This window comes from Ovis canadensis, chromosome 20, assembly GCF_042477335.2.
Source record: "Ovis canadensis isolate MfBH-ARS-UI-01 breed Bighorn chromosome 20, ARS-UI_OviCan_v2, whole genome shotgun sequence".
Taxonomy (NCBI): domain Eukaryota; kingdom Metazoa; phylum Chordata; class Mammalia; order Artiodactyla; family Bovidae; genus Ovis; species Ovis canadensis.
The window spans coordinates 32,224,794-32,239,389 of NC_091264.1; the positions used below are offsets into that span (position 1 = coordinate 32,224,794).

The 14,596-nt window shown below is 53.7% G+C and overlaps 1 protein-coding gene across 2 annotated transcripts; it reads left to right on the forward strand.

The window, feature by feature from the left end:
- Positions 1-1,010: 1,010 nt before the first annotated feature.
- Positions 1,011-14,403, forward strand: RSPH9 (radial spoke head component 9). Of its 2 annotated transcripts, none has more exons than XM_069564597.1 (5): positions 1,011-1,317; positions 4,632-4,797; positions 6,765-6,894; positions 7,311-7,457; positions 14,181-14,403. In XM_069564597.1, the coding sequence occupies exons 1-5, from the start codon at positions 1,091-1,093 to the stop codon at positions 14,339-14,341; spliced, it is 831 nt and encodes a 276-aa protein (XP_069420698.1). In that variant the 5' UTR covers positions 1,011-1,090; the 3' UTR covers positions 14,342-14,403. The 2 variants fall into 2 exon arrangements, with proteins under 2 accessions (XP_069420698.1, XP_069420699.1); XM_069564598.1 differs by lacking the exon at positions 14,181-14,403 and adding an exon at positions 7,664-7,937.
- The last annotated feature ends 193 nt before the right edge of the window (positions 14,404-14,596 follow it).

Genomic DNA, 14,596 nt, shown 5'->3' on the forward strand with positions numbered 1-14,596 from the left:
TCAGTTAATAATTTTATCAACAAATATCATCTCCTCTGACAACAAGCCTGCTGAGGCACCTGTTTATGTCTTTTAACCTTGGCTGGGCACTCCAGCGATGCATGTGAAGAAATGGTATCTAGCCCAGGGAGTGAAGAGCCCCAGCTTCAGTGGTTCTGGCCTTTCATCTGTTGTTACCATTTGAACCTAAAAGCAGTAGGTGTGGGGCCTGAGGTAGGTAAATGTAGGTGGTAGGGAACATGTAGCTGTTGATGTTGTAAATGAAAATGTTGATGGGGAAGTGTAGTCCATAAACTCACACATTTTGTAACCCTCTTTGCACCTTCCTTTCCCAGGGTGTGGCCCTATATGGTGCCCCATTGCCTGGCCAGCCCCTCCCTACCCCCACACACTGGAGTCCTAACCATTGGACCTCTGGGGCATCCCCACACCCTCTTCTAGGTCTTTGCTTGCCACTTAGCTGAAACAGTCCTATGAAAGGGAAAAGTCAAGAGCTATCTGTGAAGACTGAAGACAGTGGAATAGATGGACCCCACTCTGTAAGACCTGGTTCGGGAGGGATTGATTGTCTTGGGAATCTTAGAACCAGGAAGATCTGAAATTCTTTTCTTAGGAAATTCTGAGGCCAAGAAAGGACAGGAATGAAGTGAAATAATATAGCTAGTCTTACTGTTGTTTTTCTTCCCAAGCCCCCATTGCGTATGTTATACAATGAGGACTCAATAAATATCGACTGTGTGGAGGGGTTTTAGAGGAAGCAAAATAGCCCTGGAATTGGGCCAAATTGGGACCTCCAACCTACCACTGTATCCTGCTTATTCTGGGGTAAAACCATGCTGTTGCCGTGACAACTGAACACCTCCCATCACCCAGCGGGGGAAGGAAGCAGGAGGGAGCGTGTGTACGCCCAGGCTTTTCGGAAGCGCTCGGTGGCAAGAAGGGCTGGCTGGCGGGCAGCCCCAGAAGGCTAGCCTGCAGGTCAGGTGGGTGAAATCCTGCTTCCGGGAGGGTGGAGGGGCGGAGCTTTGGGTCTCCATGGACACGGTTTCTCCTAGCAACCCGGCGGGCGTTGAGCAGAGCCGCGGACGCGATGGACGCGGAAAGCCTCCTGCTGTCACTGGAGCTGGCGTCTGGCAGTGGGCAGGGCCTTAGCCCAGACCGTCGGGCCGCGCTGCTCACTTCTCTCATGCTGGTTAAACGCGACTACCGCTTCGATCGGGTCCTTTTCTGGGGCCGCATCCTCGGCCTCGTCGCCGATTACTACATCGCTCAGGGCGTGAGCGAGGATCAGCTCGCACCGCGCAAGACCCTGTACAGGTGGAGAGGGCGCCCAGGCTGGCCAAGGCTGCAGGGGGATACTGAGGGGAGGGCTACCGGGCCGAGAAGGGGTGAGTGGGAGGTAGGACCCAAAGGGGCGGGTTCCAGAAAGCGAGGGGGTGAGATCTGAGAGAGCAGCCCCGGGAGGACACATGGGGAGGGGCGCCAAAGAAACTTAGAGGCTGACGGTTTAATAATGGAAGCAGGGCAAGAACGGAGGAGGGGCAAGAGGAAAGCTTCCGGAGAGTGAAAACCCGGAGGAGAAGCCCTGTGGTGGACCTGGCTTTCCAAAGAGAAACGTTTGGAGAAGGGTCCAAACTAAAGTTTGGCTTTAGTTTGGAGAAGGGTCAGAAGCCTTGAGGGGTAGCGGGGAGCTCTTCGGAAATGGGTCTTGAAGCATTTGGGGTGGAGGTGTTGGCTCATGGGAGGCACTCCAGGAAGTAGTGAACGAATGTGGAATTGAAGGAAAGGGATTTAGAACTGAGGAACTTTTCCTGTACACTCCGTTTAGGACCATCCACCCTCCTTTTGACTACCCCGTTGATGGGGAGCTCCCCATCTTACAAGGATTCTGTTCAGGCTGAAGAAAGTTGGAGACTTCATTTATCTATCCATGCAGCAATCCAACACTGACTGAATGTTTTCCGTGCTAGACCTGGGGTTAAAAAGATGGCTAAGACTCTCCCTATCTCCAGTTCATTCACACCCAGCAATTACAGCAAAGCATCTGAAAACTAAGACAGAGGTGTACACGAAGGGGAGGCAGGGTGCAACATTCTCCTGGAGGGCATCTTTTTTTTTTTTTTTTTGCCTTCAAGATCTCAGCTTTAAGATCTTATTTATTCCTTTTGCATTTTTTGTAAATTATTTATTTTAATTGGAGGCTTATTACAATATTGTAGTGGTTTTGCCATACATTCACATGAATCAGCCATGGGTGTACATGTGTCCCCCATTCTGAACCCCCCCCCCACCTCCCTCCCCATTCCATCCCTTCGGGTTGTCCCAGTGCATCAGCCCTGAGCGCCCTGTCTAAGGCATCGAACCTGGACTGGCGATCTGTTTCACATAGGGTAGTATACATATTTCAATGCTACTCGGAGAGCAATTTTTAATAAGATTACTGAGATCTGAGAGATGACCTGGAGTTCTCCAGGAAGGAGTTGGGCAAAGGCATGCCAATCAGAGGCATGCCTTGCTGGCTGGAGCTCGCTTGGGATGTTTGGGAGAACAGAGGGTAGGCAACCAGGACAGTGGCAGCCTAGGGTGTTAATGCTAAACTTGATGGAGAGGCCAGGAGATTTGAACTTTGTCCATAGGCTATGCAGAGCCACTGAAGGCCTTCAATGAAGAGTCTGCTTGGACCTGAGTGGGCAGAAGGGTCTGGAAATGGGCGAGCATTTGGATATCTGTTGCAGACTGAAAGGAGGAAGGAATGGAGCGGTGGGCTTGGAAAGATTTCAGTGGTAGAAGTGGCAGGACTTGTGACTAAATGGGGAAAGGTGAAGAGGTCAAGGTTGACCCTTCCTTCTAGCTTAGGTAGCTGGGTAAGGGCTGGTGCCACTCACTGGGAAAGAATTCAGGAGGTACTAGGGGAGGCCCAGCGAGTTTGCTGTCAGGTCCCATGGGGCAGAGTGGTAAGGAAGCATATTAAAGTACAGATCTGCAGTCCAAAAGAAAAATTTGGACTGAAGATAGAGATTTGAATCTCACTGTATTCCAATAAGTTTTTATTTCTCCAGCACCTAGTATGTGCTAGGCATTGATCTAGACATGGGGAATTCAGTGCTAAAGTCCTTGTCTTCATGGAGTTTACATTTTAGTGTGTGTGTTGGGGGTGGGAGGGAAGACAGACAATAAACACACACACATATACTGCATACGCTTAGCATTGGTGCTAATTGCTAAGGGAGACACGGAATACAGGATCAGGTACTATTATAAAAAGGGTGATCTGGGATGGCCTCTCTCAGGAGGTAACATTTGAGAAGAGACCTGAGGCAACTGAGTGAGCTGTGTTTATCTGAGGGAAAAGCATTCCAGCAAGTGCAAAGGTCCCGAGGCAGGTGTGTGCTTAGCGTACCTGTGGGATCCTGTAGAGGCTGGTGTGGCTAGAGAGGAGTGAGTGAGGGGCCACTGCACAGCATGAGGTCGGCGAGGCTGAGACAGTTGTGCAGGGCCCTGTGAGTGCTTGGCTCAGTGGGAAGTCAGTGGGAGAGTCTGCAGAGTCACAGTCCGGCTTAGGTTTTCCCAGTTGGGTGGGGAACAGACTGAAGCGGGAGCAGGTACGGACATGGGGAGACCATTTAGGAAGCTGCTGTGATATTAGGTGAGAGTAGGTGGTGGCTTGGATGAGGGTGGAAGTAGTGGAGGTGGTGAGAGGTGACTGGATTTGGGGTATCCACTTGGGAGCAGCTGGGATTCTGGGAGTCAGGTAGGTGAGACTGGAGACAAAAGAGGGGTGAGAATAGATCCTCGGAAACACTTAAGGCTGGAGAAGGGGAAGGGGAGGTGTCAAAGGAAGCAGACATGGAAATGCACGTGTTGGCTTGTAGGTCCCATGGCTGGCCTTCTTCAGAGCAGCTTCTTGCGGTGCCAGGGAATCCTGGTGCAGTGGTCAGAGTGAAAGCGGGGTGAGGAGGAAGGGCTCTGGCAGGGCAAAATGTTCTTGAGTATGGTCCAGAGTTGGGGAAGAGGAGGGAGGGGCAGGAAAGGGGCATTTCCCAGAGGGGCATGGATTTGAGGACTGTTAAAGCGGGGGCATCTTCATGTTGTGAAGGAGCCAGTGGAGAGTGAAGAGGGCACACAGAGCAGGCTGGGGATGTGGGTGCTGGGCGGATGAGGGAGGAGCAGGCAGACACCCCTCCCGGCAGGGTGTGAGAAAGAAGTGACTGGGCTGGCGATGCCCCTGAAGCTCTCAGAGGAGGAGAGCTCCTAGAGCCTGGGCCGGGAGAAGCGTGGGGGAGATGGCTGTGTGTCAGCTCAGCAGGCAGGCTGAGCATGGATGTGGGCCCTCTGGAGCAGAGGGATCTGAAATTAAGGCAGTTCAGCTTCCAGAAACTCATCTGCAGTCTCATAATCCAGATATGTAGGAAGACACTCTTGGAATCTTGGCAGACTGAAGCTTTTAAGAAATTAAGTTGTATGTCATCACATATGGGGTGGGGTACACCACAGGCTCTTGTGGCTTCTAAGGGGGAAAGGTGTGACTCCCACCAGCCTTTCTTGGGCCTCAGCCCTTTGGGAGAAGGGGCAGAGACAGGAAGCTGGAATGAGGGGAGTTAGAATTGGGGTCATGCGGATGTTGTTGGCAGCCTGAACTGCATGGAGTGGAGCCTCCTGCCTCCCGCCACAAAGGAGATGGAGATACAGACATCTGTGGTGAAGGGTCGCTTCATGGGGGACCCCTCCCATGAGTATGAACACACTGAGCTGCAGAAGGTGAACGATGGCGAGAAGGTCTTTGAGGAAGAAGTAGTGGTGAGTGAAGACGAGAGGAGGAGGGCCTGAACACAAGGGGCTGGGCTGGTGGACACTGGTGGCAGCAAGCACGGTCATCATCACAGCCACTGGGGCCACGGGCCCTGGGCCTCCGTGCCAGCCCCCTCGCTCCAACCTGGTGCCCTGGGACGCTGGTGCATTGCCTCCAGGGAGTGGAGAGGAGGAAACCTCTGTTAAGTCACCTGCCCAGGGTGACATCACTCCTGAATGTTGACAGGGTGGCAAGGGGATGGGCAGCTCTCGGGAGAGCTGGGTTATAGGGCCAGGGCTAGGAAGAAGCAGTCTGTGCATTGCTCTGGGGTCAGGGGATGTGCACAGGTGCTTATATTTTTGTATAGATTTGTATTTTACTAGATAACACATTCAGGCTTCCCAGGTGGCACTAGTGGTAAAGAACATGCCTGCCAATGCAGGAGACATAAGAGACACAGGTTTGATCCCTGGGTTGGGAAGATCCCCTGGAGAAGGGCATGGTAACCCACTCCACTATTTCTGCCTTGGAAATCCCATGGACAGAGGAGCCTGGCGGGCTATAGTTGACAGGGTTGCAAAGAGTCGACACAACTGAAGAGACTTAGCACACACACACACACACACAGATAATACATTCACTTGAAACTGTTAGCAGTGATTACTTTTAGGAGATGGGATTATGAGTGGTTTTAATTTTCTTAGGTATATTATAAAATATCTCCATATTACCCAGATATTCTACAGTAAGCACGACAGCTTTTATATTTTAAAACAGCAAAATAAGCAACATTAAAATATGGGATTGCATGGTTGGAAAATAACCCAATTTCTGAAAATAGACAAACCTGTGATTCAAAATCCAACCTTTGCCCTTGAACCTGGGTGAGGCCAAATGTCTGGGTCTAGGTCTGTGATGCTTCAGCTACAAACCCCTGTCTGCCGGACAACCTCTACATCCTCTGTTTTCTCTTCTGTAGAACTGAGACTTGTACAAGTGAGGTGCCATTTTTTTTTTTGGCCTTGCCACGAGGGTTGCAGGATCTTAGTTCCCTAACCAGGGATTGAACCCACGTCCCCTGCATTGGAAGCACAGGATCTTAACCACTAGACTGCCAGGGAATTCCCAAGGTGATGTATTTAAAGCACCTGGCCTAGACACTTATTAGTTTCCATCTCCTTTGTAAACAATTCCAATCAGCAGCCCAGGGGAAATACGTGGCTGAATGGCTCTGGGGTCTCCCAGTGACCCTTTCCCTGTCAAGTGCTGTTTTCTTCCAAACATCTCTATGCAGTCCTTTTGTTTGGGTTGGGGTTGCCCTTGATATTGATTCTAACCAAATTTCATCTGTGTAAACACGTTACAGTATGGAGTGATGTTTGAGAAATGATGTTAAGTCAAAGAGCAGGACAAGAAACTATATAAACTGTAACTCTAATTTTCCTTTGAATATAGGCATAGGAAAAAAAGAATAGAAGGGATTATACCAATGTTATCAGCGATTACCTTCAGGAGGTAGGATTATGAATGGCTTTAATTTTCTTAGGTATATTATAAAATACTTCTATATCACCCAGATATTCTACAGTCAGCATGATAGCTTTTATATTTTAAAAAGGCAAAATGAGCAACATTAAAATATGATGACGTTTCTGGACCGGTATATAAAACACTGTTAATGGTGTCTGCTCCCAGTGAGAGCGACTGGGGGACCAGGAATGAGATGAGACGCTGCTTTTTATTATTTTTTTAAAAAAGTTTTAAATATCGTACTTACCAGCGGTATGTATTACCAACTTAAGAAAGGACAGGAGGGAGGGAATGTAGGCAAGAAATTCACTCATGGTGAATTTCCATGCACCTGGCATCTCTGCATGATGACCCAGGTCAGATGAACATCCAGAGGGCGCCTGCACCAGGCGTGACTGACTGGGCACAGCACCCCAGCGGGATACCTTGTCTCCTGTCTCCTCAGGTCCAGATCAAGGAAGAGATGCGCTTGGTGTCCATTATTGACCAGATCGACAAGGCTGTGGCTGTCATCCCCAGAGGCGCCCTCTTTAAGACCCCTTTTGGACCTATCAATGTCAATCGGACCTTTGAAGGTAAGTTCTCTTCCTGAGCGCAGTCAGATACACGTCTGGGAGTCCAGGGGAACCTACCTGTTTTCTCAGAGAAGGAATAACTGTTGCCACATCACTTGGGAGGACCTGCCGAATGGCATTACTGGACCCTGACTTTTATGCCTGAGTTGAGAGAGCGTCTGGCCATCTGAGTTCAGGGCTGTGTGCAGGGCTGGGCTCCCCACCTTTCCTCACGCTGCTCCTCCGTAGTCTGTTCTCGTTGCAGGGGCTGAGCCAAGTTCTGGCTGAGAAAATGCTGGTCCCTTGCCGCCCTTCAGTTCCCCATCAGTAGCTGACTGAACCCTTTGCAAGCCCCTCCATGTGGTCGCCAATCAGAGAGGAAGGGGATTGTGGGGCTTGGGGATGACCATCCCTTCCTACCTGCCGCCCCTTTGTAGGACTGTCCTTGTCCGAAGCCAAGAAGCTGAGTTCTTACTTCCACTTCAGGGAGCCTGTTGAGCTGAAGAACAAGACCTTGCTGGAGAAGGCTGAGCTCGACCCATCCCTAGACTTCATGGACTCTCTGGAGCATGACATCCCCAAAGGTAACAGCCTGTTACTTGGAGGACACTGGATCCACCCCCAGGTCAGAACAGTGGGCCATGCCACCTGCCAATTCCCTCTTAAGAGTGGGACCCATGGCCTGGGTGGGAACTGGGAGTTCAACATGGGGGCTTGAGTAGGAGGCTCCTCCAGGGCCCAGTACAGGGCTCAGCTTCAAATGTTTGCAGACAAAAGGATTGTCTTCCAGGTGCTTCCACAGACAGGAAGTCTCTCTTGATTTTCATCTCAACCTTGAATGAAGGCAAGTTGGGAATTTCCCCCCACCAAAACATCCCTGAAAATAGTAGCCGTATATACATCTTCACGGTTGGTTTTCGGGGTTAGATCCAGTGCTTGGCACACAGCTGGTGCTCAGGGAGTAGGTGCCAACTGACCTGTAGAGGACCACCTGCTAAGGAAATGAGTTCTGTACGTCTGTCTCCTGCTAAGTGTGCTTTTAAATCATAAAACATACAACTTCAGAGGCCTTCTTGTGCTTCAGGGCCCACCTGGCCCAGGCACACAGCCACAGCTGGTGGGGGTCAGAGACCCCGGTTCCTCCCTGGGCTCCCCCAGTAGAGATGAGCACATCCTCGGAAGATGCTCTTGCTGGGCTCTGCATCCCAGGACAGGTGCCAGGCTCTGGGCATTCAGGGGCCACACCCGAGGCGCTGCCTCAGCAGCCCTGCTTTTTTCCCCATGCCTGGTGTTCTGAGAGCTGGAGGGATCTGTTGCTGATGATGGCAAAGACAATGATTCTAGGAACTACTCATAAGGTAACGACACTGCTTACTGTGTGCCAGGCGCTGTACCCAGTCTTTCCCGTGCCTCTTTTTTTTTCCTTAGTTCATTTTAATCTTCACAGCGATCTGTGAGTTAGATACTATTATATCATTATCCCCATTTTACAGATGAAAAAACCAGAGGCTCAGAGAGTTAAATCCAAGGACACAGTATGTGTTAAAGCATTAGACTCCAAGGCTCTGGCCTTAACTGTGGTGTCAAGTAGATGGTGTTTTCAGTGGACAATGGGAATTGCAGGACAGTAGTCACCCCCATCACTAGGGGGAAACATTTCTGAGGATGAGCAACCCAACTGGGCTGGAACTCAGGGTAGAGGTGGGGCGGCAGGAGTCATTACACGCAAGGGCTCCGGAGCCAGAAAGCCTGAGTTGGAATCCTGTATCTGCTGTGTACTACTTGGCCACCTCAGACAATTCCCTCAATCCCCTTGTACCTCAATTTCTAAAAGGGGAAAATTGATCTTTTCTGCCTCATTGGGTTGTTATGAAAATTAAATGAAATAACAACACATACACAAAACATTTATGATACTGCTTAAGACATCGAAGGCTTCCCTGGTGGCTCAGAGGGTAAAGCGTCTGCCTGCAATGCGGGAGACCTGGGTTCGATTCCTGGGTCAGGAAGATCCCCTGGAGAAGGAAACAGCAGTCCACTCCAGCACTCTGGCCTGGAAAATCCCGTGGATGGAGGAGCCGGATAGGCTACAGTCCATGGGGTCGCAAAGAGTCGCACACGACTGAGCGACTTCACTTAAGACATTAAGGACTCAAGTAAAAATCAATAAGTATTACTGATACTGTTTTCAGTAGCAAAAACGACTTAGAGGGGCGTTGGGCAGGCTAGGGAGGGCCTAAAGGGCCAAAGAGTAGGAGGGTTTAGTTGCTCAGCTGTGTCAGACTCTTTGTGATGCTATGGACTGTGGCCCACCAGGCTCCCCTGTCCGTGGGATTTCCCAGGCAAGGATACTGGAGTGGGTTACCATTTCCTTCTCCAGGGAATCTTCCTGACCCAGGGATCGAACTCACATCTGCATTGCAAGGAGATTCTTTACCACTGAGCCACGTGGGACCCTAGGAGTAGACCAAGGCAGTAGGCGCTGCTGGTGGCTTGTAGGCAGATCTGCGATAACAAGGCAGTGGCGGCATCAGTGGATGTGGAAGGCAAGCCAGGGCTCTGGAGGCCGTTTTGGGGCTACTGTAGTGCCCCGGGGGCTGGGCCATGGGTTACAGGTGGCTAAGGGCTGCCAGCAGAGTGGCTATGCTGGCCTCCACCACACGGGGGCACCAGAGTCAAGCCTCCCCGAGCATAGACTGGGGGTCCCGGACCTGGCAGGGAGATGGTTATAGAGGGTGAGAATTTCTTAACCATCAGACCCACTTTCCAGATTCCCATTACCTCCTCCAACTCTGTGCTCCCCACTTGACTAGGGGCTCGTGGGGACTGCACATCCCTGGTTGGTAAAGGGAGTTAGGAACACTGGTGGTGGGACCCAGTGCCAGGGCCTGCGTGGCCGACTGAGAAAAGTCCTCTTAGCACCCCTAATCTGGGGGCAGCAGCCCCTCCCCGATTTGGAGTATGGCTGGAAAGCTCTGCCCAGTGAGGACTTCTCAGCTGCGGCAGAAAGGAGCCCAGGGCCAGTGGATGAGGCTCTCCCTTCAGAGCGCTGGGTGACACAAGGGGGCCTCCTCCCCACCCCCCTGGAACCTAGACTTCTTGCACTAACAGTGGGTCTCAGGGCTGAGAGATCAACTGATGATTTGATGCCCCAATAGCGCCTTGTCCTTAGTGCTGGAGCCTTAGGAGTGAAGCACTCCCAGAGTCTCCTGTGTTGGAGGGCTGGAGGGGAGATATGCTCCTGGCCTGACTTTGGGAAACTCCACAGTTCTGGGCCTCCAGCTCCCCTTCTCCCAGAGCCACCACCAGAAAGCCTGCAGGAAGTCTGGCCGAGTTTTACTCAGGATGGTTTGGTGGGGCCTGCAGTATGGCGGAGGAAATGTGGCTGGCTGGGGGAGAGCAGCCCCTCTGACCCTGCTCCCAGACTCCCTGCAGTATCTGCCCCTGGAAGAGCAGAAGGAGCTGCTGGGAGGCTGCCCCCACCAAGCAGACAGTAGCCAGAATGGCTGGGTCACTAAGTGAAGCAAAGTCCCAACAGAGAGTTCCCTGGGGCACCAGGACTGGCGGGAAGTATGGGATCTGCCCAGGTAGGATCAGCTTCCTTTCTGGGTCTGAGGCAACTGTTGAGGGGAACCCTGTGTCACCTGTGAGCAGGAATGGGTCAGGCAGTCCATGGGACTCCTGCTCTCTGTGGCCACGTGGATTGGCCAGGTGCTCAGCAGCTGGTCCCTGGACCACCCTCGGCTGGAGAGAGGATGTAAGAATGTTGCCTGGAGCCACCTGTGGCCTTCCGAGCCGTCCCACTGTGCCGTGGGGTCTGTGGAGTTCTGTGGGAGTAGGGTTTGGCAGCAGAAGCATCCTTCTGGCAGACACAGGGCAACAGCCAGGAGTTCACTGAGCTTGGGCTGCTGCTAGGTGAGACACGGAGCCCTGTCAGGATGCCGGATTTCTGGGCAGTACTCTGCTGTTCAACGCTCCTTAACCTTCTATGCTGTCAGCACATAGTCACTGAGCAGCTAGTATGTCCCAGGGACCAGAGATGCTGCTGAGAACAAGGCACCATCTGTGCCTCACAGACGTTTGGGAAGATCAAATGAAACAGGATGGGAAGTGGCAATGTAAACAGCAGGTGCCGCATAGGTGTCCTAGGAAGCAGAGCACGCAGGTGGAGGGCAGAGCGCCTCTCTCTGGGCTGGAGCAGAGATCTCAGGGACTGCCGGCTACGAAGCAGCCAGGGTTCCAGCACAGTGCCCAGAGCAGGCAGCAGAGGGCAGCAAGGGGCCTGCCTGCCTGGAAAGCAGCTTTTAGTAAGTGATGGCTGGGAAGAGGTGGGGGACAGGGGAGACAGCACTGGAGAGGGTGGGCAATGCAGGGTCCGGGATCAGCCCTCTCTCAAGGGGGTATGCAGGTGGCACCTCCCTTCCAGTCTAGTGGAGGTTCAGGTGACAGGTGCTCGGCCTTCTGCACCAAGGGGCTTGGCTTTGCCTATCAGTAAGACTGGGAACTCTTCGGCGTGTCCCCGCCCCCACCCCCTCCCATGTGCTGTGGCCCTGGTGTCGGGGAGTGGTTGCTCTGAAAAGGGGCCTGTGGCCATTTTTGTGTGTGTGAGACAAGTTGTGCGGTGCTGGTCTGAGTGGATTTAAGCCATTTGCTGCCCCTGGACAGCCCTGAACTCCAGCCTGGTCCACTCTCCTCCTCCAACTTAATCTCAGAACTTGGCTGCCTTTCTTCCTGGAGGGCAGGGGAATGTAACTATGATGAGCATCTCCCAGCCTGAGCGTCCCACACTGGCAAGGTGAGTGAGACCCCCAAGGCCCAGGAGGACTTCTGCTCATGCAGGAGGCCCCATTCCTCATTTACCAGCTTGTATCCCACCACATCCTCAGAAAAGAGAGCTTGTGGAGAAAAGTGGCTGCCAGGGGGCTGGAGGGTGAGGTCTGGGGAGACTTGGGAGCAGCATGGGCTGCAGGAGGCTGCTTCCCCTAGAGTCCCAGTGGTGGCTGGCTGGGCCCAGCCTTGCCAGCAGCTGCAGCAATAAAAGTGGGTGAAGGTGAAAGCAAGAGCCTGGCTTCCCAGGTAGATGCTACGTGACTCCTGGCACGTTGAGAGTATGTGTTTCCTGGGCGACAAGCTGAGCCAGGGACAAGGAAAGGACAGAAGTGTGACAGGAATGCAAGGGGAGGGAGGAAGTAGTGTCATTGGCTGGCCAGCCCTGTACATACCACTTCTGTACTCTGCCAGCACCCTGGGCCTGCATGGCACAGATCCCTAACCCTGGTGGGGGAACCCTGTTTCTCCTTGCTCTTGCTTGGCCAGTGTAGAGGGAGCCCCTGATGAGCCTGGCCCCTCCCCCACCCACTAGAAGCAAGAGGTGGCCAAGCCCTAGGTGGGCAGGTTGGTACTGGGGAAGCCAGGACCGCCCTTGCTCAGGGTATGCCACAGCACTGGAGACAGAGAACTGCTGAGTGTGTCTGGCTGGGGGACTCCAGTTCTTTCTCCAGGGCAGCATTTGGCCCAGGGTCGGGGCCAGTGGGGCTGTAAGCTGCCTTCTCCGGTGGTCAGAGCCTGACCTTTTTCAGTTCCAGGGGGCTGTAGCTGTGGACTGCTGGAGCAGAGGGACTCCCCAGATGCTGCTGCGGGGACTGGCATGGGGAGCTGGCCGGGGTTACCTTCCGGGGGTGTGTTCTGGCCTGAAGCTGCATACGGTGTACTGGTGTACTGGTGCACAGGGAACACTCTGGTCTGTCACACCCCGTCTCCTGTTACCCCTAGGCCATCTGTTTTCTGGAATGAATGACTAGCAGAGCAACAGGCTATGGCTCCAGAACCTACAGGCAGGTTTATGAGGTAGAAGATCTCAGGGATCCAGAGAGGCAAGCTGCAGGAGCTGGGGGAGACACTCCCCACTTCTCTGACCACCCCCACCCCCCAGGCAGTGCCCCAGTCAGAGCCCTGGGAACCCAGGGACACTCTTCTTTCTCAATGCTATCTGGATGGCACTGAGGGGGCCTGGGGGAGTGGGGTCAAGCCTATACTGTGGTTTCTGCTTCATCACCTCAACCTTGGCTGGTGGTATTTGGTGCAGGCCACCGCACAGTGCTGAGGTGGCTCCTGCGTGGGCACCCCCCAAGCAGGTTAAGGCCACCAGACTACATATACCCCAAAAGCTCTGGCTTTGACCTGGGCAGGTGCTGGAGCCCTGAGATGGGCTGAGCTGCCATCAGGGCAAAGGGTGCCTGGTGGTCAGGTCTCTTGTAATCAGGGTGGCCTCTGGTGGGTGGGGCCTGAGCTCCAAGGCTGCTGGGTGTGGAGTGACCGGGGTGGGCCATGGTTGGAGGCGGCCTGGGGGCAGCGGCACAGCGGGAGCCAGGCAGCCGGGCTGGGCTGGCAGCTGATGAAGGCCTCGGCGCAGTTCTCAGTGCATCACTGGCTGGTCCAGCACCAAAACCTTCAAAGCATTTGCCTTTCTGGCAGGGGCTGGGGCAGAGTTGCGGCTGGGCTGGGAGAGGCCTCGGCGCAGGGGAATAGGAACTCCAGATCTGCATCCAGGGGCGATTTTCCCAGGCTCCTTCCTCCCACACAGCGGCTCCCTCCCTTGGTTCTGGAGCTGGATCAGGCCCTTCCCGCCAAGTCCTCGTGGCTGCACAACTCAGCCCCAGGCTGGGCTGCTCCCGTCTGGGGAGCAAAAACCAGGGCAGAACCCAGGACAGACAAAGGCTCATTAGCTGCGGCCCAAGTCCCCTCCCACCAAGGACGGCTCTCAGTCTACCAGCTGCCAGAAAAGGGCTATTGAGCTGGAGGCCTGAAAAGGCCACATTTATGTGAGCCTGGGCAGGTCTCATCCATCTCAGAGTTAAGTTGCTGGGCCTGGAGCAAAATTTTGCAAGAGAGGTGAAGTGCACCAGGACAGCAGGCCACCAGCGAGCCAGAGTGCAGGGAAGAGAGGAGCCTGGCGTCTCCCCGGCCTAGCCCCAACCCCGCTCCGCCTGTGCATGGGTGACCCAGCTTCCTCCCCCATGCAACCTGTCACTGGACTTGCTGACAGGAACAAAATGGACTGCTTTGAGTTCCACCTCTTTTCATTTCCTTCGCCCTCCCTCTGGAAGTGGCTTTAATGAGCAGTGAAATGGCTCAAAGGCAATCAGAGGAGTAAAGCGCCGGGATAATTAAATTGTCTTCCCCTTTCCCAGTGGAACCTTCACGCTCAGGCCTGGCTTCCTGGAGCTGGGGTTTCCGCACCCCTGGCCGGGCTCTGCCTCCACGATGCCCAGGCCTTGCCCTCTGCTGCCTCTTCCCCACCCCCCCAGGGTCCTGGAGTGTCCAGATGGAGAGGGGCAATGCCTTGGTGGTGCTGCGCAGCCTGCTCTGGCCCGGCCTCACCTTCTACCACGCTCCTCGCACCAAGAACTATGGCTACATCTACGTGGGCACCGGCGAGAAGAACCTAGACCTGCCCTTCATGCTGTAGGCGGGCTGCCCGGGGGATGTGCAGTCTGAGCAGTGTTTTCATAAAGGCGGTGGATCTGGTCAGTCTGTTCTGTGCTGCTGCTTACCCCCACCTCCACCTCCATCTGGTGTCCAGGCTGAGGAGAGGCCCAGCTCTAAATAGAGCAAGTGGCAGAGGGCTGGAATGTGCTAACAAGAGAGAATGGTGGGAGGGAACGGCATGGGGGAGAAGGTGGCAGCCAGGAGGCCTCTGAGGAGGGCAGCTTCTTGGACTCAG

What these genes read in the sequence shown, in the direction of transcription:
- RSPH9 (XM_069564597.1), top strand. Translation starts at nt 1,091, where the DNA reads ATGGACGCGGAAAGCCTCCTGCTGTCACTGGAGCTGGCGTCTGGCAGT. An exon ending in TGTCAATCGGACCTTTGAAG is followed by an intron (nt 6,895 to 7,310) that starts GTAAGTTCTCTT and finishes GCCCCTTTGTAG; the next exon opens with GACTGTCCTTGTCCGAAGCC. An exon ending in GGAGCATGACATCCCCAAAG is followed by an intron (nt 7,458 to 14,180) that starts GTAACAGCCTGT and finishes CCACCCCCCCAG; the next exon opens with GGTCCTGGAGTGTCCAGATG.